The 24,369-nt window shown below is 33.6% G+C and overlaps 1 protein-coding gene across 1 annotated transcript in view; it reads right to left on the minus strand.

Annotated features, from left to right (window-relative positions):
• Window positions 1–24,189, minus strand: part of LOC129218263 (amine oxidase [flavin-containing]-like) — a 69,442-nt gene extending 45,253 nt beyond the window's left edge. The window contains exons 1-4 of the mRNA XM_054852490.1: window positions 24,085–24,189; window positions 5,873–5,967; window positions 4,020–4,157; window positions 3,740–3,847 (exon numbers count right to left, since the gene is read on the minus strand). Coding sequence (XP_054708465.1) covers window positions 3,740–3,847; window positions 4,020–4,157; window positions 5,873–5,967; window positions 24,085–24,124 — 381 coding nt within the window. The 5' untranslated portion in view covers window positions 24,125–24,189. The remainder of the gene's footprint in view (window positions 1–3,739; window positions 3,848–4,019; window positions 4,158–5,872; window positions 5,968–24,084) is intronic.
• Between the last annotated feature and the right edge of the window lie 180 nt (window positions 24,190–24,369).

A 24,369-nucleotide genomic window follows, 5' to 3' on the forward strand; every position in this document is an offset into this window, starting at 1 on the left:
TGAGGAGATATTTTTAAGCTTAAAGACAAACTTTGAGGCACCAAACGCGAACGTGTGCTTCTCATCGTTATCTTGATAAGAAAACAAAGTTGTTTGCAATTACCAAATTTTGGGCTAATAGTTTAAAATTGTTTTTTAAAATATTTAAATAAACAGCATAATTCATTATTTCACCAAAAAATTCCAAATTTCCAAGTCCTGATGCTGAGATGCACCCTCACACAAGAACACCTTCAAGGTCCTGATTAACTGATCTAAGTTCTTAAGATTAAATTCCTCATTTTTTTTTCTTCCATTTACAGTTATACAACATTTAACCCGAAATGTTGAATTTATTTTTATCTATAAGTAAGACGTTTTTCCAAAACGTTTTGAGCTTTTTTTTCATTGATTTTTACGACGGAAAGCGTAAGCTTACTGTTTTTCGAACGAACAGGAAAATTTCTGCGGGAAGAGATCCCATTTAATCCATCTAATCAGAAATCTTGGCGAACAATTTTAGGTAAAAATTAAACGTAAAATGTTTCATTCAATTCTGCAGAAACTTTTTCAGTTTTGAAATGTGTATTTCTCATGTTTTTTTTAACTGTAAACCTTCGATCACGCTTTGTTAACTTTGACAGGTTGACCTTTTCTTACCGTGTTTTCGATCCGATTCTTGTCTTTAAAGCATTTTATGAAGCACTTCATTATAGAATGGTATAAATTAACCAATTTAGAGACATTTTAAACCAATTTACGGCTACTGTGAGGGGAAAAAATCGAATTTCGAATCGTGTTTGTTGTTTTCTACGCATACCTGCCATTTTAAAATAATAAGCAGAATATTAGGGAATAAATACACAAAAAACTAAAGGCAAATGACTTTATAGTATCATTACAATGCAAAAATAATAAAAAAATCACATATGATAATTTTAATTATGAATTTATTCGAAAATATTTCAGTGTACGATGACTTTTGTGGCGTATCTTTCCTTTGTCTCTTCGTTTTTTGACAAATTTCAAAAATAAAATCTGGCAATATTTTGAAAAAAACTACTGGGTTTTATTCAGAATGGCATAGGAATGGTGTGGAAAAAAATGGACTTCATATTCTAATTCAGTTTTGCGTTATTTTGGTTTTGCTACAAAATTTTAAGGTGTACGAACACTTTTGGGAGCCACTGTACATTGAAAAAATTGTCTTCTCGTAGTTAAAATTATTTCCGCACCAGCTGCAATTTTATACGATTTTGTGGAATTCTGCATTATTGCATCCTTCCACATAAATGCAAAAGGAGATTGAAAGCACAGTACAAGGACAAATTATAAACATAAAAAAATAATGATTTTCTTTTTGTGTGTGTGGGGGGGGGAGAGAATATAGTAGAAAAACATCCAGGTATATCTCCGTGATATTTATTGTGATTCACAAATTCATGATTCCTTTCATGACAGTTCTTTTGAAGTTACTGAATAATATGCTCGAAACAATTCTTATAACCTGCTAAAATACTATTTTTTCATGGATAAGTTTTCTTTCTTGAGAGTCAAGTAATGAGGTTCGGAACAAAAATTGAGTTAGTAAATAAAATGTTACACTTACTATAGTTAGGGCAAACCTAACCTGGAAGCATTGTGAAAGCCAAGCATATCCGAAGCTCAGTATTACTTGGCTGCCAGGTAAGGTTCGCCCCAACTATAGCTAGCCGAGAATTAGAAGAGATCGAGAATTGTTTTTGAGCTATTATCTGGGCATGTTCGATTCTAACATATCCACTACTCCACACTGCCACTTTTAAAATTGAAAGTATTAATTTAAAAATTGTTGCAAAAAAAATATGCATGAGTTTTTACAAATTAACTGTTTCTGAAGTAAGATGCCTAATTTCTCTCCAAATTTCAACAGTGCTGTTGACTACTTTTTTCGCTTGCCGTCAGCGTATTACCTCGTTGTCAAGAAAAATTGTAGTCAAATATCTTACCGTAGGTAATTGATGTTTTCATCTGCATGTTTATGACATGACACTTGATAATTTATTCAATAAAAAGTCCATGTGTTAAATATTTTTGATATAATGCATTGATGCTTTTATTCTGGTAATTTAGGTTTGTGACATTAATTGGGAAAAATTGGAATCGTCGAAAGATGGCCCAGTTGTACCTATGAATCTTTTTTGATCTCTATATATGAGTGCAGAAATAACAATGGTACTGATGATGACAGCAAAGCAAACTATTAATTCGACATTGGCACAAGCAAATAATTTTAAAAATTGTGTAACACAAGATCTGCAATTATTGTAGCACAAGATCTGCAATAAATGATTTTGTACTTGTAATAAATGTTCTGTTTTATTAAAAACAATGTTAACTATGCACAATTGATAAGTTTCAATAATTTTGATAAAGTTAAATTTTATGGTAGTTATTGTTAAATAAAACATCGCACAGTTTATTACAGGAACTTTTTTTTGTCGGGGGGGGGGGGGGGTGAGGAGGGTATTTTTGTGAAGACTGATTTAAAAAAGAAAAAAACAGTTGTATGATTTGCGTTTATTTCATATGTTTTGCAATTGTTTGTTGATAAAAGATTTCAATACAATAAAATGCAAAGCAAATACATTCCCAGATAGCTGTTATATCTTCCCTCTATACCTTCAAAAGAGAAAGATAGTTTCTGCATAGTAAAAATGTGTTTCCTCACATTTAGGAAGTTTCACAAGTTTTTGGAAGTTAATGAAGAAATTCGTGCAAATGCTCTAATAAAACTGTTTCTTTCTTTCTTTTTTTTGCTGTTTTTCAAAAAAAAAAATAAATAAATAAATAAATAAATAAAAGGGCTTTTAAAATCTGCAAATGTTAATTCATTATGCTTTAATTGCCCAGCTATATTTTCAAAATAATAGTTTTTTAAACTGAAAATATACGTGTATAAAACGGAAAATATTTATATTATAAACTGAAAACTTCAGTTCATGAAACGGAAAATATCTATATTAGAAACTGAAAACATCAGTTCATAAAACGGAAAATATTCCGATTGAGAACAGAAAATAGCAGTTTTAAAACGAAAAGCGTCCGGGATAAAAACGGAAAGTGTCAGTATGAAAAAACGGAAAGCATCCGTGATAAAAACGGAAAACACCACTTCTGTAAAAAAACGGAAAATTGTCGGCAACTCTGCTGCCAGTACATTTTCCGTTTTTTTTGAGGGAATTTTAAAATACAGTGTATTAGAACATATTTCATTTGAAAAATACTTCATTTTTCACTTTGTCCCATGAAAAAATATATTGTCTTAAAGAAAAATGATTTAAGCAGTTCTGCATTTTGTGATTGTTGGACTGCTCTGAACAACTACCTTGAATTAATAATAATAAATAATTATTTATGAATGCAAACACCTATACGTAAACGTTGTATATTTATATACACATAAATGTTGAAATTTCGTGTTGGAAATGTTCAAATTTCATGTGTGAAAAAATCATTTTAATAATGTGCATAGACTAGCGACGACTCAAAAGAATAAGTAAACAAAGGGAATGAAAAAATTCGCCTTCGAGTCGTAATGCCACAAGGAAAAGATATATTTATATTTATAACTGCTGCATTGTTCTATTTTCAAAGGAAATGATTAGATGTAATATCGTAGAACATATGAATGGTAATGGAAAGAAAAGTATATTTGCTTAAAAAAGCACGGAATATTGTTAAAAATAATATTTTCATACTTAAAATGTTGAACACTTACCTCTTCTCCCATTTTGTCCATCAAATAAAAGATGTTGTTCAAGTCCATGTTGACAAACGGATTTCGAAAAACCGGCATCTCAGTTGCGCGGAAACGTTTCCTTCGGCCCTGAAAAATGCAAATGTTTTACTAAATAATAAAGATACATGAAGATTGCTGCATTTAAACCGTCTTAAAAATATGTTAGGTTTAAAGAAAAAAAGTGTAGCATTTACTGAAGTTCAACTATTTATTTATCGTGTTACTTATGTACTTAAAATGATGAACTAAGAGAAATTACATTTTTGTAGTGCAATAGATCTTCAACTTCATTAACTTTGTAAGTTTCCACTCCAAATTCTTTCGCCATGCGCAGCAGGTGATTCTGAGTTGGCCCAACGTATGCACCTCCAATGTCAACGTAATTGACTTTTGGATCCTAGAAAACAAAAATGTTCCTCTTAAATCAAAACAAATTTCAGAGCATTTTTTTTATTAAATTTCTGTTTTTTATTAATTATTAAGAATTGTTACTTCATTTGTTGCTTTTAATATTCAAATTGGTATTTAATACCCGGAACAATGCCGACAGTTAGGCAAAATGAAAGTGAAAAACAAAAGATTTATGTGAAGCAAACTATGTAGTATATGAAATACACCGCGAGCTCAGTCAATTCCAGCCGAGGACTGCAATTTTGTGCTTATTAGCACTCATCAGTAAGGCATAGGAAGTGACTGAGGTGGAAGTGGAAAACCTCTAAAAGGAAACCAAGATTGCCAAACAAACTGGTAGTTAATACAGAATTAGCACTGACCAGACGAGTGACCGAAGCAATGGTTCGGTTCAACTCGAAGATTGAAGGCAAAACATGGTATGTTTAGTAAGTTACCGCCCTATAGCCAAGGCTAAGGCAGAAATACATGAAATACACCGCCAGCTCAGTAAATTTCAGCCGAGGACTGCAGTTTCGTGCTTATTAGTATGCCTTGCCTTCAATCTTTGAGTTGAACCGAACCATTGCTTCAGTCACTCGTCTGGTCAGTGCTAATTCTGTATTAGCTACCAGTTTGTTTGGCACTCTTGGCTTCCTTAAGAGGTTTTCCACCTTCACCTCAGTCACTTCCTATGCCGGGCTGATGGGTACTAATAAGCACGAAACTGTAGTCCTCGGCTGGAATTGACTGAGCTGGCGGTGTATTTCATGTATTTCTGTCTTAGCCCTGGCTATAGGGCGGTAACTTACTGAATAAATTACGTATGATCAGTGAACTTTTTCACAAAGTTGAAAAATTCAAAACAGTGCTGATGAATGTATTCTAGTAAAATATACAAGAATTAAGAACATATTTCACTCATAACCACAATAGCACAGTAAAACAAAGAGGTGAATTGCTATAGCGTTCACCATGTCGCGGTTTTGAAGATAAGGTCCTAGGTAGGCTTTCATTGAAAAGTTTTTCTACATCACGCTGTAGAAGAGTACCTTCTCTTGCCCCAAGACAGAGGAAATGTTCACCTACTATTTGTACTGGTTATCTCCAAATTTTTAATTTTGCCACTTACATCCCTTTGCTTCTCACTGCCTCATATGTCAATACCGATTTCATTGATACAGATTTAAGTGAAAGAATTTAGAGATCAAAGACGGGACAGTGTATTTTAGAACAGGGTGGTAATCGAACCCACCATCTCAAGTGTACCAAGCCATCGCCCAGACCACTCGATCACTAGGGCCTCTCTATCTTTGTTCAAGCCATCAGTTCTTACTCACGTACGTGTTGCTATTGTTTGACTCTACTGCGTTTTTTATTGATTGAATGGCACATGTGATAAATTCCAATTTCACAGATCTCAGGTAAGGTCACAGCTGCGGTAATTGGAAAAACAGAGCATAAGTTGGTGTAAAAGTTAAGAATTAAGCAAAGAGTTTATTTTACTTAGTCTTGAAAATTTAAAATTTTAAAATTTGTATTTATAATATAGCTTAAGTAATGTACAGCGACATGTTCCATTTTCAGTCTCATACAAAAATCATTCACACTCATTACTTCATAGAAATAAAACTAATGCAATGAGGTTTTAAACGTAAATTTGCAACAAAAAGGAAAAAGCAAGAATTAACTGCATTAAAAAAAAAAAAAAACTATAATTACCCTTTTTGTAAGAGTTCTCCCACCAACACGGTCTCGAGCTTCTAAAAGAATAACTTTGACATTTGATTCGGATAGCCATTTTGCAGCACTAAGACCTGAAATAAGGTGAAATGTAACAGTATTTTAAAAAATGAAAAAGTCTATGAAAAGTGTTTCATAACAGAGGGGAAAACTTTTAAGAGGTTATAGTACGCATCGAAACAAGCAACATTTTTAAATAGTTCATTATATGTAGTTAAAATCTCTATGTCATTTAAATAACTTGACTTGTTATTTCCTCATCTTGAAATGCATTTTATGAGCCTGCGGAACCATTGCCCATAGTTATGTCACTTGTTTGTGAAAAGACATACACTCTAGTTTGAAATGTAGGCATCAAGTTCTATACTAACCCTCGTGAAACTGAGATACAGATCATTAAAAAGTACATTTTTTATCATTTTTTGATGTTTTTCTTATATTTTGCTTTTAGTTATATTATAAAGTATGCGAGTAAGCATAATCGGTCTATTTGAAAGTTTATAACTCTTTTATGGTACGTTTTTGATCATACTAGTTTTTTAAATAGTATCTGGAAGTCCCTAGAGGAAAGTTAAACCTGGATAAGTTGACAGAATTGAAGTTCATTTTACCGTTTTGAAATACCTATTGTGTTCTTGAAAAGAATTTGCCCATAGTTCTGCCACTTGTTTGTAAAAATACACATACTCTAGTTTGAAATGCAGGCATACAGTTCTACCCTGATCCTCGGTACACTGAGATAAAGGCTTATGAAAACTGCACTTTTTAGCATTTTTCGATACAAAAACTGTCATTTTTTGGCAGCTCAGAGGGTGAGCCATGCAACTAATAAGGGTATTGAATAATTTATATATGTTCTTAAACAAATTACGTACAGAAACCATAGTTGAGCCGAGCGTTAATGCAGGGCACCAGAGGGCCTCAAACATGGCACTTTTTCGTTTTTTTCGACAAAGTTTGGCGACCCCTGAAAGGCTGTACAGAAGATCATACACAAAATTTACGATATATTTCAATATAGGTACTAAATGTCATATTGTAATCACAAGATGTTTTTTAGCTGATGCTTAATACACAGAAATAATCGCATTTTAAAAAACGCTGATTTGGAAAAACCTCTACGTCGGACTCCACTTTACGAATTTTTACAGGTCCCCAAAAATTTTTTTGGAGGAAAAGAAAAAATACGTGTCTTCTAAAATGTTTAAAGGAATCCACCATAAAAATTTGAGCAAAATCAATAATGGCGTGCATCCGAACATTCATTTCTGCCCGGTTCTTATAAAAACTGGCTCTTAAGATTTTAAAAAACAATTTCAATTAACATAAATAAAAACCCAAATCACGGTATATTGCTTTTTACGACAATAAGATGCATTTAGAGTCCGGATATTTGCTTCTGAACCATTTCACTAACAGCAACAATTGTTGTACTGCTTATCGTTTGTAAGAAGTTTTTTCTATTCTTCCATTAGTGCAACTCCGCGTTCCGATACATTACTTACAAATACAAATAAAAATGTGACGACCAGCAACAGGCTTTTGGCCTGGCTTGTCCTAGTCAATTTATTAGTCCCCAATTAAGATCAATGGCCCTCTTAAAGCTATCCACCCCCTTGCTCATTACCATCTCGTCCGGTAAGCTGCTCCAAGTGCCCACAACCCTACTAAAGTAGTAGTTTTTCCTTATTTACAGATTAGCCTGAGATTTGAATAGCTTGTAACAATGACCCCTCTTCCTGCTTTTCGTGTAAAATTTTAATCCATTAACATCATTCATTTTGATAAACTTATATATATATATATATATATATATATATATATATATATATATATATATATATATATATATATATATATATATATATATATATATATATATATATATATATATATATATATATATATATATATATATAATACAACTTTTAATAAACTAACCATTTGCTTGTAGGATTCGTCTTTCAGTTCTGTCACATCTTTTTGTAAAAATTCTGAAGATACACTGAAAAAATTCTGAAGTTTTTAAAAACCGCATTGTGTTGCTCGATGCAAAATCATTCAAATCCTTTTTAAGGACTGCATCTGGATCTATTTGGGCTCTCTTTAAAGGTTTGTCATGTCTTTTTCTTTTTAAAGCGTCCACCATCTTCCCTTTCATTTCTTGAGGAACACAAATGTCGAAAAATGCAACAGCGACGAGCTCCTCTGATAGATATCACAAATGGCGAACAAACTTGTTCATTGCACACTTTGAAACCTCATAATTAATTCTTTCACACTTTTTTAGGCTTTATAAACGTTGCAAATCTTTTTTGGGGGCAAAACAAGCTGTTGCTGCATAAAACCAGCTCTTTACATAGCATTTTACTACAAACGAGCATATGTAGCAAATGCCAGCTTTTTTTTGTTCGGAAAGTTTGAATTGATCTCTAAATAAATAACAGCGTAAAATTGCCTTTGCCATCCATCAAGCACGAAGTAACCCCTCTGGAGCTCTGAAGCGTATTCCCCTTTTGGAAATTCCTCCAAGAAATATGATAGTCAAATCTAGAAGTTCTTTGCAGTCATCTCGGGGTTGGAACTGGTGAGGATCATTCTTGGCAAACTCGACGATATCTGGTGCGTTTTGGATTACTTTCTCGTAGATATAAAACATGAGATATAGCAGTTTGAAAACTACTGTGATTGATAGAGCTTCAAAAGTGTTTAAATCTTTTGAATATAAGTATTTCAGGCCCTGTTGATGATCCAGTAAATTTAACCTCCTCCTTTAGATTTAACCTCCTTAACCTAGATGCCTCAAGCATTGTTTCAAGAACATGACAGCAACAAGTTATCCGGAGTAATTCTCTGCTAAGTTTTTCTCAATGACAACACACATGGGCGCCCATGTAAAAAATTTTAAGGGGGGGGGGCTCAGATATTTTCGCCATAGAAACCGATTTCAGTACAGATTAGAGAGTTATTAAAGTTTGACATTTTTAATAAATTATTCATTAATTGCTGGAGAAGAAATGTTTATGTATTTTTTGCAAAGAAAAAAGTACCGAAAGCAAGGAAGTTCTAATTTCTAAGGGGGGACCCCGCTTGCCGCCCTATATAGGCGCCCTTGACAACACATGCTCCTTTTCGTGTTCCTGTGTTTGTCGAAAATATATCGAAACACAGGCATTTGACTTGGTCACTGATTTCCGAGGATTCTAGGGTCTCGCAAACAACCAAAGCTATTGCTTCTCCTGTTCTCGATTGGAGTTTCAGTACCGAAAGTAATTGCTCAATAGCTTTTTCTGAAAAACTTATTGGTATTCGGTCAACAGTTTCACTGAATGCAATGTCTTCTAACTGTTTTCTATCAATGTGAACGGTTAAAGAACAATAAGAGAGAATTTACTTTTCAAATATTTGGCAGTGTTCTTTCTGCTTTTCATTCTAAAACACCGAATAGATGATTTGTTTAAGTTGTATTCCGATGGATCACAACCTACGCTTCTAAGAGTTGTTGTCAGGACAACAGCTGCTTTTGTATCACTAAACTTTGCTCCGCATCAAGACTCACTGCAACATCATTATTTAGAACATTCTTTCTACTTGTTTTTCTTTTGCAAAGGGGTGATTTTGCACGACAGGGGTGCCCATCCCCCCCCCAAGCTCAGTGGTGCAAAATCCCCCCCCCCCCAAATTTCACTGCTCTTTCGCTTTTAAATTAGGTGAAACATAACACTTTTTAGAGTCACGCATTGCCAGTTAAATTTGCAATCATTTAATGAATCAATCAATACAATTCAACAAAATAAAGTTGCTTGAGATTTAAAAAAAAAAAGTTACAGCAGATGCGAAAACGAACTGCTTACATTTACGACAACAATTAAAAGCGCAAGCAATAGTTTTTTGTAATTAATTTAGGATCTTGCGAATAACCGAGGCTAATACTAAAATTAGTTTAGCTGCTTGCTCAGAACTTAAATTTGAGTGTTAGGACTACCAGATTTTATTTATTTATTGCATGTGTCGGCAACATTTGTAATTTATGTACAAGCCCCAGTTAAAATAATAGCATTCAATTTTTCAGGGCCGTCGACAGTTAAAAAAATCTAAGGAGAAAGGATATGAGTTTTAGCAAGCTCTCATCCCACCTTATTTTTCTTAGTATATTTTAAAATACACAGAGAGAGGAGAGAGGATTCCAGCTTTGGATTAGCGTGGGAATCATCACTCGATGTAAGCAATACGACCCCCATAGTTAAGTATAATATTGACGCAAAAGTAATGGTTTCTATAGGCTTTCTCCCCCGGAAAATTTACGAATTTGCCGTTTTTGTCTATCTTTGGTAATTTTAGGGAGAGGAGAGACTTGGTGACCCTCCCGTGGAAATTTTTTGAAACTGAAACTCTAAAAACACAATCGCAGATTGTTTCGATAATGTCAGGAAAAGGGTGGCTCAGTGACTCTGCTTCGGAACTGTTTCGAAACTGTAGTTCTAAAAATGCAGTTTTAGACAACCTTTAGTAATGTTAGAGATATAGGAAAATCTTCCGTTTCTCTTCCGCGGCAATTTTTCGAAATTCAAACTCCAACAATGCAGTTTTAGACAAAGGTTTGGTAATGTTAGATTTTTGAAATTATAGTACTAAAAAGCTGTTTTAGATGATATTTGGTAATGTTCGGCAGAGGAAAGACTTGGTGACCCTCCCACGGCATCACGGCAATTCTTCGAAATTGAGACCTTCAAAAACGCATATTTGAATTGTCTTCGGTTATGTTAGGTAAAGAAGGTTCGGAAGATTTTCCTGAAAAATTTTTGGAATTAAAGTGTTAAAAACGCGATTTTTCAAAATCTGATCCCCAACCGCAATTTTTAGCCGACCTTTAATGATGTTAGGAGGGGGAAGGGGTTTGGAAGCTCTACTACGCACTTTTATTGAAATTGTCGTTCTGGAACAGTTTTAGGCGGGCTTCAATAATGTTTGGGGGGGGGGGGGAGTTCGGTGCCACTCACTTTCAAAATCAAACACCAATAGCAGATTTAGACGATCTTTGGTAATGATAGGGAAAAGATGGAGTTCAGGGGCTCCCCCCTAAAACTTTTTTGAAATTGCAGGTCTAAAAACGCAGTTTTAAACGATCTTTAGTAATGTTAGGCCGAGAAGTTCCGTTGCCCTCCGCGGCAATTTTTTGAAATCGGAACTCAAACAAAGTAATTGTAGATTGTCTTCAAGCAAGTTAAGGGGAGAGGTGGGGGATTTCTTGAAATTTTAGTGCTAAAAACGCGATTGTACGCCATCTTTGGAAACGTTACGGACTGGCAGTTTTTTGTAATTGAAGCTGCGAAAAGGCAATTTTAGTCGACCTTTGATCATGTGTGGTGGAAAAGTTCTCGCAAGATCTCCCCCGGACATGCTTCAGAATTCCATCCCTAAAAAAGAAACTTAAAACTATTTTTAATATTGTTTTGCGAGAACTGCATAGATGAAGGAGGGGGAGACGGGCAGCCTTGGTAAAGTTTCGAACTTGTATCTTTAAAAAGGCTGTTTCAAACGAGCTTTGGTAATGTTTGTTAAAGGTTAGAGGCCCTCCACAGGCAGTTTTTAGAAATTGAAATTCCAGAAACTCAATTGTAGATGAAATTCAATAGTAATGCAATTGAAGAAAGGAATTCACAGTTTTGCCGTGAAACTTTTTTTTTTGAAATTGAGCCTTAAAAACAAAACTTAAGACGTTCTTTAATGATGTTGAAAGGGCGTTTTTCTGAAAGTTTTTTTGAGTTTGAAGCCCTAAATACGCATAACCAACAAAAATCGGTCACACACAGCACATATCACATATAGAGACTGATATTCTCCAAAAATGGTCAAACTGATTCATCTACTGAGCATACAAATTCGAGAATTTTTATAGATAGAAAACTTCTTTCGATGTATTAGATATCGACGAATGTAAAAACGATTCATGAAAAATAGTTAACATAAGATTAAACTGCTCCACTTCCATCTATGGAGTCCAACATTTTTGAAAGTTTGGTAAAAATCATCTAATGGTAAATTCAAAAAACTGTCACTTTAAAAAAGATACAAAAAATGGAAGTAAAATGAAATGAAAAATTCTTATGTCGTCTTATATCGTAAAATGAAATGAAAAACGAACTCAAATTTGTTTGTAAAGAAAATCTGTATATTAAAAATCATTTCTCAGGAGCAAAAAAATGTTATTTTAAAACCTAGTTCTAATTGGATTTTCCCGGTTTTAGTGAATCCATGAAAGGCCGGAGCAGGATGGTCAAAATTCTTACAAAAACAAAAAAGATTTTTAAAATATTTTATTTCATAAATTTTTTATTTCTTTTTCATCGCTGTCACACGTATTCTCATCGTACAGAATTGTACTCGTTCCAGAAAAAATCACGATAATTTAAAATGAAATCAAACAGTCTGAACCTTTTTCCCAACATACTCTAACGCCATCTTGTGTGTAAGGTGATCTTCATTGAAAAAAGACAAGGCTACTAAATTTTGGAAGATGTACGTCAAAAAAGTATAGTGTAGGTGAGGGTAAAGCCCCGCGACTTTCAGTTTTTATACCACCATGGTCAATAAAGGACATATTTTCCCATTTTTTCAAATTAGAGTCATTGCGTGGGTTGTTACCTATAATCCTTCCAAATTTTAGCTATGTCTGATTAAGAATAATTCAGAAAATTAAAATTTAGCGGGAAAGCAAAATTGCAGGGTTTTGCCCCACAAAATGGGGTAAAACCCCGCAATGCGGATCTTTACCCCACTCAAGACGAATGTGAATAAAAAGGGTGACTGCTTGATAAAAACACTTGAAAAACCCCCTTGAACCATTGGTTTATTGTTATTCAGCAGTACCGAACTTAAATATCTTACACGTTTAATCTTTTTTTTTCTCTTTTCAACTTTATCTCGAAAATATTTTCTTCTCCGTAAAAGGAGGATTAACTACCCGGGAAAAAATGGCAGCCGCATTATAAAAAATAATTTAAATGCCTGAAGCTATAATTTAATTAAATATCTAGTACCCAGTGCTTTAAGTTATCAGTACACTAGGTTGAGTTTTCTAAAAATGTTATTGCGTCGTGGATGGAACCGTGTCTTGCTGAGGTTACGACAATTTAGTTATAACGTCTTCATTTCCAATGACTCTTCTTGTGTCTCAGTACATTTGCAGGCTTCTAGGTGTTTTGTGTAAAAAAGAACCCTCTATATAACCTCCTCCTTCTTGTCATATTGAAGTTATCTTGGCCACACTGTACAGGGATAAGCTTCGAGTTATTCTCTAGTGTTTCACTCGAAATTATAGGGAAATTTGTTTCTTCTTCGAAGTCCCAAGCTTTTGTTTCATTTTTCAGAGATATCTTCAATCGATATTTTTGAAACTAACTTTAATGTCTACCATGCAGAACGAAGAGATGCCTACAGTTAAGTTGCGTGCTTCATTAAGCTCGACATTTATCATGGTTCTGAATTGTTTTTCTTCTGAAGGTACTAAAACAAAAAATTAAACGTACGTAAATGTTCAAAAAAAAAAAAAAAAAAAAAAGAGAAGAAATTCTTACATTAATGAAAGCACATTTGAATTGAAATGAATGTAAGATTTTACCAAACAAATCTTATCCAGATTAAAACTTCATACGCTTCAAGATTTTGTTATTATCATAACTATTGCTAATATTATTATTTTGAATTTAGCCAGAACATATATTGTAACGGATCCGGCGCGACTTCCACTTTCTTGAAATGAAGACACAGTTCTTGATAAAAACACAGGAGCTTTATTTACACTATGTACAGGAGAAATCGTTAACAGCTGCTAAATTATTCATCAGCAATTAAGCAATTATCACACAACACCGTAAACTCAACGTTTACACACGTATTTACTTCCAAATACGAAAACAACACAGCGAAATGCCTCGCAATAAACAGAGCTAATACACTCTCAGAACAAATTCTCAATCGAAACTCAACTCTTTATCCAGCGTAACGGTTTATATACACACCGAAAGAAATCTCTCAAATATTCCAAACGCTTCTGGAAAATAGTAGACCGTTATCAAATTTTATCAATGAACAAAAAAAGAAATAGGGGGGTCGTATACTTTAGCCATATATTAAGGGGTTGTATATTCATTACGGGAAACTATTTACAGGTTACGTTACTACAATAATTACTATTTACAGGATTTGTAACAATATTATAAATCTAGAAATTGTATTTTAAATTTAGAAGTCAAGATTTTGAATGCAATGTTCGGTGCGTGAAATTCGAGAGAATCTCTGAATAATTTAGACTGGAGTTACTCTCCATCAATAATTGCAGCAAAAGTTTGCTGTCAAGGCCGATGAGTTTCCTCTTTTGGTTCACAGTGGTTACTTTCTGCGATAAATTACATAATATTTCAGTTAACAATCGCTCTTTTCATTAGTATCCCAAAAGATATTGTTGACAACAGGATGCGAACACATTCTTTAATTAGTCTGGCAATATATTACTTTAAAGTAATTGCCTCAAATTTATTGTTTGATGTATTGATAATGAAAGCAACATCTGGTTTGAATTTGTCTCGACTTGTGAAATGTATGCGTGTTTTACCGCTAGCGTTTAAGGATAACATTATTTTTTTTCAAAAAAGAACTTTGGGGATTTTTTTTGTTTTGTTACATTTACTGTTTCAGTTATATAAGTTTAATTTGCATACTATAAGCATACAATGACCTCCAGAAGTTCATTTAATGCCTTGCTATGTTTATCCATACATTCTAATCTTAGAAAATAAGTTGATATGTTAGTTTGACCCAAAATAAATATTCATTTTCCTTTCTTAAACCATAGATAACTTTTATTTCATCTTATCGAAGTTTGAAAGCAGACCCTTCATAAATTGATTGACTGAAAGCGATAAATTTATCAGTTGAATTGTTCTGTCATTTTATGTTTAACCATAAGTAAGATATCCTCTATTCTTTGTTGATAGGTAGTAGATTGACTTTCCTATATTTTCCTTTGAGACACACTATCAAATGAAATTTTAGGAGCCAGAGGCGGCGATTGGGACTGAAAAGTTGGGGGGGAGGCAGAAAAAAAACGACAGCTAAAAGCCATAGTATTTTTAGAGGCAGCAAAAAAAAAAAAAAAAAAAAAAAAAAAAAAAAAAAAAAAAGAAAGAAAGAAAGAAAAAAAGAAAAAGAAAGGGAAAAAAAGTACAAAATTTTGCTAAGGCTGGTTTTGAGGGTACATGAGTGGTAATTGATGTAAACCTAACAGCCAAACTCACGTTTTTCTTAAGATTTTGATGAATTATGTATAGGGGAGACCGGGGCAAGGTGACTATGCTAACAATTTTTGTTGTTTATTAATTTATTTTTAGGGATAATAAAATTTCCTGTACACGAGCTGTTAGAGTGGTCCTTTGTAATATTATATATAGTACCATTAAATTTTTCAAATGAAATAAATGAAGGAAATTTTTATTTTTTCTTAACTGTAACAAATCGTCATCTTTCCCCAGTACTGGAGAAAGATGACTTTGGCCTCGGGGCAAGATGACAACACTCAAAAAAGGTTGAACGCAGTTTATTTTTTGAATATATTACATATTTTAACAAATTTTTACTGTGTTTTTACACCTTACAAAGCAACAAATTAAGCGTAATGAATTGCATAGTAATGTTGAAGTGTTTAATTGTGCAGCTAACAATAGTTACAAATAAAAATGCCATTTTCATAACTGGAACATTCCTCACGTCACCACTCTCGGCATTGCTACACTAGAACCATTCTCCTGTTGGAGGGTCACAATATTCCTCTTTACAAGCAGGACTTGTTAAGAAGAAGATTGTCATTTTGTCCCGTGTTTCGGCCCGTCATCGTGCCCCGGACTGCCTGTTTAAAAGGAATCGTCTTCATTGCCATAAAGGAAGGCAATTAATTGACGTTTATTCATGGTAATAGGCAGTATATTAACTAAGTTACTCATACATACTAAAGAGAAACAATCTATCATTCTTGTATCTTTAGCAGAGCTTATTTACACATGCATAAAAGTTATAACGTAGCAGCGGTAAATAATCAGAGCTTCAGAACTACAACAAATATGACAATTTCACCGTCTTTATACTATTGATGAACGAACAGCCGATAGGAGAGCCAGTAGTATCCAGTTGATGTTGTTTCCTAGTGAAAAACGCAAAAATTAAGACATTCGTCATCTTGCCCCGGTCTCCCCTAAAATAACTTTCCCCGAAGAAACATTTAGACATAAATTAGTTTTACATTATTTACCCCAAAGTATTTTGAGACGTCACAAACATTTGGTAATAATTTAATTAAGCAAGTATGGCTTGTTTAAGTAAAACTATCGATTTACTAATGTCTAAACAATGAATACATGAACTAAAAGTTACTACTTGTGTTAAATAGTGTTTTGTAAACAGATATACAAAGTAAAACAAATAATTATATATATTATCTGAAAATTTTGACATTTCTGCTTTTTTTTATAATTTCTAGTTTTAATGCTTAATTTATAAAACAAAATAAATAAATAAACGATAAAAGGGGGGGGGCGCGGTTGCCCCCCTTGTCCCCCCGAATCACCGCCACTGTCAGGAGCAGATAATGCTTAGAATAGAATACACACGTAGTTTACATTCTAAGTGTTTTACTAAAACTACAATGTATGTGCACATTTATACACTCACACATACATGGCGTACTACGCATACAATCCCAAAAGTCTTCGTACACCTACGACTTTCAACGAAATAGGCCCCAATCAATTGGTTAGAATTAATATTTAGGAATAGGTATTTAATTATAAGATCTATGATCAATTTTTAACAAAACTACATGAAAAGTTTTTAAAAAATATTGAAACTTAATTTTTTAAAAATCAAAAATCAAAAAGTGCCGGAAATTTTATCTCACAAAAGTCTTCGTACACTTTATAAAATGTCTGTATATTATTGAATAATCTAACTTTTGATTAAGTTATTAATTAGTAGAATATCATACAGTATTCATAACACCTTTTAAATGTCTGCGAATAGATTTCATTTTTTTTCTTTCTTTTTTTTGCGTAATTTCTGAGTAAGTGTTCTACCACACTTTGAGTCTTACTGTTTCTAGCTCTATTTTCGTTTTAAAGCCCTATTTTCGTAATCTAGCCTCCAGATATCTCTAAATACGCTACATTAAGTTAAAATCTGGAGATTTAGGAGGTATTTCCTAAACTTTAGGACAATTTTCGTGGCACTAGATGCAAATGTTGAAAACCGTGTGCTTCTTATCGTTGTCTTGATAAAAAACAAAGTTGTTTCCAATAACCAAATTTTTGGCTAAGAGTTTAAAATTGGTTTTTAAAATATTTAAAGGAACAGCATGATTCATTATTTCATCAAAAAATTACAAACTACCAAGTCCTGATGCTGATATGCACCCTCACACTAGAACACCTCCACCGTCCTGATTAACTGATCCAAATAAGTTCTTAAGATTAAGTGCCTAATTTTTTCTTCTACTTACAGTTATACAACAATTTAACCAAAAATGTTAAATTAATTTTTATCTGTAAGTAAGACGTGATTCTAAAACGTTTTTAGCTTATTTATAATTGATTTTGCGACGAAAAGCGTAAGCTTTCTGTTTTTCGTACGATCAAGAAAATTTCTGCGGGAAGAGGTCCCATTTAATCCAGCTAATCAGAGAACTTGGCGAACAATTTTAGGTGAAAATTAAGTGTAATATGTTTCATTTAACTCTGCAGAAACGTTTACAGCACTCAAATGTGTATTTTTCATAATTTTTTTAACTTTAAATCTCCGATCACGTTTTGTTAACTTTGCCGGTTAACCTTTTCTTACCTTGTTTTCGGTCCGATTCCTTTCTTTAAAGCATTTTATCAAGCACTTTACTATACAAACAAATAAATTAACTAATTTAGAGACATTTCAAACCAATATACCACTACTGTGGGAAAAAAAAATCAAATTTTGAATGGTGTTTGCGGTTTTTTACGAATACCAGCCATTTTACACTAATAAGCACAATATTAAGGAATAAATAAACAAAAAATTAAAGCCAAATGACTTAAAAGGATCAACACAATGCAAAAATATTAATAAAACGGCATATGATAATTTTAATCATGAATTTATTCGAAAATATTTGAGTGTACGATGACTTTTGTGGCGTGTTATTTCTCTGTATCTGTTTTCTGACTCATTTCAAAAAGAAGATGCGTCAATATTTTGAAAAAACCAATAGGTTGTATTTAGAATGATATAGGAATGATGTGAAAAAATATTGGACTTCATATTCGAATTCAGCTTCGCGTTATTTTGGTTTTACTAAAAAATTTCAAAGTATACGAACACTTTTGGGAGCCACTGTATGTGACGCAGTTTATGTCAATATATGCAAGCAGAAAAAGAAAAAAAATCTCACAATCATAGTCTCGGAATTTATTTTTTATTAAACGTAATTTTAAGTTCAGAAAAAAGTAAATTAGATGCTCAGTTTTGTTTTCCTCAATAAATAAATAAATAAACTCCTGACCCCGAGATACAGATCTTCAAAGATGGCAACCTGCTCACCATTTCTCACTTGCGGTTTTCGACATAAGTTTCATGCTGCATTATCTCCGGAACGGAGCGCGATGTTTTTAGGCAGATTTTTACGTTTAAAACGATAATGATTTGGCCTTTAAAATTATATAGGGTAAGTACTCCAGTAGTCGGTCAGTCTGCAGTAGTCGGCCACAAGGACATAAAACTGCTTATAAATAATATATGTATAACTCAAAATCGGATATGATGCATTCCCACATTCCTTTACCTGTCCCCAATTATCATTCAACATTAGTAAAGTTGTAAGTACGTTTTATTAAGTAGTAATGAGTCATTTTATTTTAAATGGTGTGCCCATCATTCTAGTTTGCGATTCTGCTTATTTTTTTCTTAAGAAGACACTTCCTCTTTAAATGTTAAGTACCCTTATTCTTTTCGTTCTTATGTAAATTTACTTTTACTTATGTTTTAATGGATAGTGTTACATTGCGTTTCAATTAAAAAATAAACTCCTTCTTCGACTCAATTATTTTTAGAAGGCTGGCCGACCATTGGATACTGAATTCTTATGCATTTCCAATAGTTGGCCATGGCAGATTGACCACTGATTCTATACTGTTTTGCTGATCTGCCTAGTAGTCAACTGCGCACCTAATATGGATTTTCTAATCTTCATCTAATACTAATTGAAATATAGTATTGACACAGCGGCAATTTAGCTGTTTTGAGAAAAAATTCCCTTTCTAACGTTATTTCTTCTAAAGAAAATGTTTAAAACTTTTTGCCTAAACATTTTTTGACAAAAGGGGATTATTTCATCATTTTATTGCTTCTAATGTTGATTTTAACTTAGAATTCTTGAAAACTGGTGTTGTAAATTTAGTCCATCGTTGCGTTTAGAATAAATGTTCGATTACTTAACATGACATTAGCAAATGGGGATTTATTGTCTTTCTTATCAAACCATCTTACGTTTATGGTTTGATTTTACTAAGGCTAATTAATTTACATGTTGGTAACACTTTTTATTACTGCTTTTCCATAACCAAATATTTATTTCCTTGGGTTTTCTTCTCTAGGAAATCAAAATTTATTTCTTATTTAAAATCATGCTGACTTAGCTTCAAAATTGAATTACGCAGCTACTAATTCCATTTTAGTTTATTCATCGTTTAGTAATATTCTTGTTGAAGGATGTATGATTATCTTCATGACACCTCAAATGTCTGAATTTTCAATTTACCTACATACAGGCCCGTCCGTAGCTTGCGCAATCAGTGTGGGGGGGGAGGGGGGCATTTTCACAACATAATGCAGCTTGTATTTTTGCTTGTATTTTGATGCTTTTTTCCTTTCCAATGAACTGAATTCATACCCTTAGCCCCCCCTTCCGGACGAAAAACTTTGAAAGCACGGACGAGCCTACATAATTCGGGAACTAAACCCTGGGGGTTCCGCGTTCGGCCAACCACCTAACCGGAACATCTGCCTAACACCCCAGAGACCTTAGTTAGGAAGACTGAGATGGGCACAGTAGGCCTTGGCCCCCATGGGCTGTCGTGCGGTGTACCTGTTGTATATTATATATAAGAGCGATAAATATGTGCATACATATTAAAATGCATTATATTTTACAAGGAAAAGAGCAAGTATGATAATTGATCCTTTTTTCACAGCCCTAAATGATGTTACTGTTTGAAATAGATACGAAAAAGAAAAAATGTATACATAATGTGTAAATTTATCACTGGATAATCATTTAGGTTCAAAGTTTATTTACACTAAGTAAGAATTAGATACAAGGTTTTTTTTATATAAAGCGCGAATTAAAATAAAAAGGCATTAAAAGTCCTCTATCTGGATTTTGTCTAGCCTTGAACTTATCGCGAAAAGCGGTTCTTATCGGAAAGTATTCTGATTGCAGGAATAACGATAGAGATTAAAATAATTGATAACTATTTTGAAAATGTAGTATTATGAAATATTTTATTTTACTTCAGTTTTAGAGCAATTTTTGCCAGTCATTGCTCTTTTTCACATTTTTGCAAAATGTTTTTTTGCATCTTTCCTATGTTCGTGTTATCTCAAGGTAGTAGCCTCAAAGACTTTCATCACTACGAGAGAGGGGGTGAGGGAGACCGTTCGCCCCGAGTAACCCCATCCGGGAAGTGACACCCCAAAATGGGTTTAGGAGTTTATAAGCAAATAGAAATACTTTAATTCTGAAAATTTCCTGAGATGAAAGTACTCATATTTAGCATGGTAATTAAATCATATGAAAAAAGTCATTATTTTAACATATCTGAGGAAGTAAATTCATTTTCTTTCGAGAAGCTATTAAATGAGCAATATTGCTACAGAGTGTAAGTTTTCTGATTTTTGAATTTTGTTGAAAGCTTAAAAATGTTGCTCGATTTCACTTGAACAAAAGCAACCATTTACGTTCAAGGCGTTTTAAAAGTGCAGTTTGTACAGTAAATTTAGTTAGTGTTATTAGTAACGAGGAGAAGACAGTAATTTGGATGATGTTGATGTTCTTATCAGTAGCGTAACTAGGGTTGGCAGGAGTGGCTCTCACCAGGGACGCAGCAGCCAGGGGGCGGCATTTCGATGATTAATTTTTTTTTTTTTTTTTGAAAAATTGATCATTAAGTAGAAAAATGCTTTCATAAAAATAAGAATTTATAAAAAAAGAAAAAAAAATTGAATTTTGTCATCTTGAATTCAAATTATGTTTTTCGCAATCACGAATGTGTGTGTATATGTAAGCGTGTGTGTTTGTGTGTTGGCATGTGTGTTTGTGTCTGTGTGCAGGCATGAGTGTGTGGGTAGTTGTGTGTGGGGGGTATGTGTATGTGTGTGTAGGCATATGTGTTTGTGTCTGTGTGCAGGCATGCGTGTGTGGGTAGTTGTGTGTATGTGAATGTGGGTATGTGTGTGTCTGTGTATGTGTGTAGGTGTATGTATGTGCGTGTATGTGTGTATGTGTATATATGTATATGTGTGTAGGTGCGTGCATGTATGCGTGTAAGTAGCATATGGACACAACCTGGAGACGGCTTTCGCTAGAGGTGCCGCATCGTGACCAGCCCGTCGACGGTTATGGTGTGGAGGGTGGCCCTGGGAAAAATCAAAGGAACAACAAAAGCAGTCAAATGAAAGCAATAAGCAATCGTGATTGCTCAAAAAAAAAAAAAAAAATCGCAAAAAAAGAGCTAGAGGGGAAAATGAAACAATCCTTAATTCTGAAAGAAAAAAAAAAGGAATTTACCCATGGCGTGAAATTCTATTCCGATTAATTGAGTTAGCTGAAGACTTATACACGCAATTTGTATGCCAGGGAGCGGTGGTGGAGGGCATTCTATGCCGGATGATTTTATCTTTTCTCGGGGAGGGGGCGACATTTTGTCATGTATAGTTTGAAGTGGGCTAAGTATTTATTCTCATTATAATAATTAATGTAAGAATAAAAGTCAAATCTGAACAAAATATTGGGAGACTTTAATTAGCGGTATATAGTTCTTTTATTTTGCCGGTACGTAAATGGTCGTGTTATTGAGACAACTTCAGATTAGCAATGCTTTTTGTATTTGCTTAGCTTTGATTTTAATTAAGAAATGTACTTAAGGTTTCTTTCTTTCTTTTAGTAAATGTGTAAATTATGTTTATTGTACATTCTCCTACTGGTTTGAAACATGCTATTAAAAGTTAAAGCTGTTTAGAAAAAAAATAAATACATTGCTATAAACGAAACTGAAAAATGTTTATCCTCATTTGGTTCAAGAATGTACATTATTTATAAATCTTAACGAATTGCAAATATTATTGATTTTATTGAATTTATGTGAAATAGTGCGGGGAGAACTAAAATGGAGGAAGGGGAAAATTGTTAATTTGCCGAATGGAATCCTAGTTTTACCGAATGATAAAATTCGAGCATGCACACATATACGTTCATTACATCTAGTGCTAAGGAACATTGGGCATCATTGAAAACAATTTAGAAAAGAAAATAAGGATATAAAAGTTGCAACACTGTCTCCTAATTTGTCGAATCAATTAGTCAAGTGTCCCTCCCCTCCCCCCCCCCCACAAAAAAATTTTTTTTGGGAGGTTACATTGAACTCTGTTGGCTTCCCATTGGGGTGATCATGGAGTGGGGGGGGGGGGGGCGCAATGTCTTAACTTTGCCAGAGGCGCCAGACCCCGTAGGTACCCTACTGGTTCTTAAAACTAAAAATTTTAATTCAGGTATCTGAACAATTACTTTGATCAATGTAATTTGAAGCGTAATCAACCTGATACTATTTTAGTTTTCAAGAAGTATTCCGGATACATATTTATATTTTATATGGGTTGACTGACATTCATGGACGAATCCAGCTCAAAATGGAATTGGTGGCAGGCTCAAGAACGTCCTGATGGGAGGTCGCAGGATGTCACTGTGATTTCCCGAAGTATTCCTTATTCGGCGAATTTTGTCTGATGATTTCCAAAAATATTATCATTCAGCAAATGTTGGAATTCAATTCGGCAAAATTATCATCATTCTGCGACAATTTGGAGTCCCATTCGGCAACTGAGAGTTTCCGTCCTCCCAAAAATTTAAGTTTGGGGCGCCCCTGGGCACCCCAAACTTAACAAGGTCCTCCCAAAAACTTACCAAGGCCCCAAACTAACAAGGCCATCATTTGGACAATTAGCTGTTTGGTCTACTGCCCACCCCGCAAAGTTTTTGGAAGCAATGTAATTAAAAATGATAACGTTATTAACCTTACTAAACACCAATAGTTCTATCTGTTTAACGTGTTCCCAAAGATCTTTCAGATCTAACAACTCATGATGAACTCATTAATAAATTTAGAAATTAAAGCAACTGTCAATTTAAAGGTTTTTTACAGTTTCTATTTTTTTTTAATTTTGATTTTTAGACCGGGGGGGGGGGGGCTGCCCTCCCTTACCCCTCTGGATACGCCCATACTGACATTCTCTTAGTAGTAAATATGCGTCATTTCTTCTTCTTCGTCTCCTGTTTTTCTTAAAACTTTTTCATTTTAAAACTTGATTGTAATTGAAAGTAAAAATTTACTTTTGTCAGCCACGATATTCTGAAAATAATACATGTACCAAAAAGGCAGTTATGATTGCAGTTATGCTGTTAACAGCATTAAGAAAGAGCATTTTTTTAAAAAGTAAAAATCTAATGCAAAAAATTTTATATTTTACATTTCATTAAAAAATGGAATTTTGAAAAAATATTTCAGTAAATATTACGTATTTGTCTTACGTATTTACATTGAAGTCCACGGGAAGAATGATATTTTGCTACAATATCAGAACACTATATATTTTTTAACATTAAAATCTCCCCGGAGAACAATTTTGTACTCTGACAATAAAGCAACAACTTAAAAAATTTCAAAATTATATTTATAATGAATTTCGCTGAGAACAGCAGTTATTTTCCTTTAATGTTCCTAGGAAAAATTACATGCCGTAAACGTAATATTCATAAATACGTAAATAGTTATAAATTTGCGTCTAACCGAGCTAATAAATGCTAAATAATTGTGATACAGATGTAAAAAAAGAAAATTACTAACCGCTAAGTCCAGCTCCAATAACAACGACATCGGAATCCATATTGAATGCGTGTTTGTGGAAGAACGATGTGAGATCAGTGTTCTGTCCTGGCCGAGGAGTAACGGGAGAGTAAAATGAAGTTCCTCTAGGAAGTTGGGTTCCAGTAAAATTATCTTTCTTCGATGTTGATGTCTCATCTTTCATTTCGCCGCAATTTTAACGAGTCGGTCGTGACTTTTTCTTTTTCTTTCACTTTTAGCATCTACACTGACTAAAAAAAGGCAAAGTTTTTGACAGCTGGCTGT

This window comes from Uloborus diversus, chromosome 3 (genome assembly GCF_026930045.1).
Source record: "Uloborus diversus isolate 005 chromosome 3, Udiv.v.3.1, whole genome shotgun sequence".
Classification (NCBI taxonomy): domain Eukaryota; kingdom Metazoa; phylum Arthropoda; class Arachnida; order Araneae; family Uloboridae; genus Uloborus; species Uloborus diversus.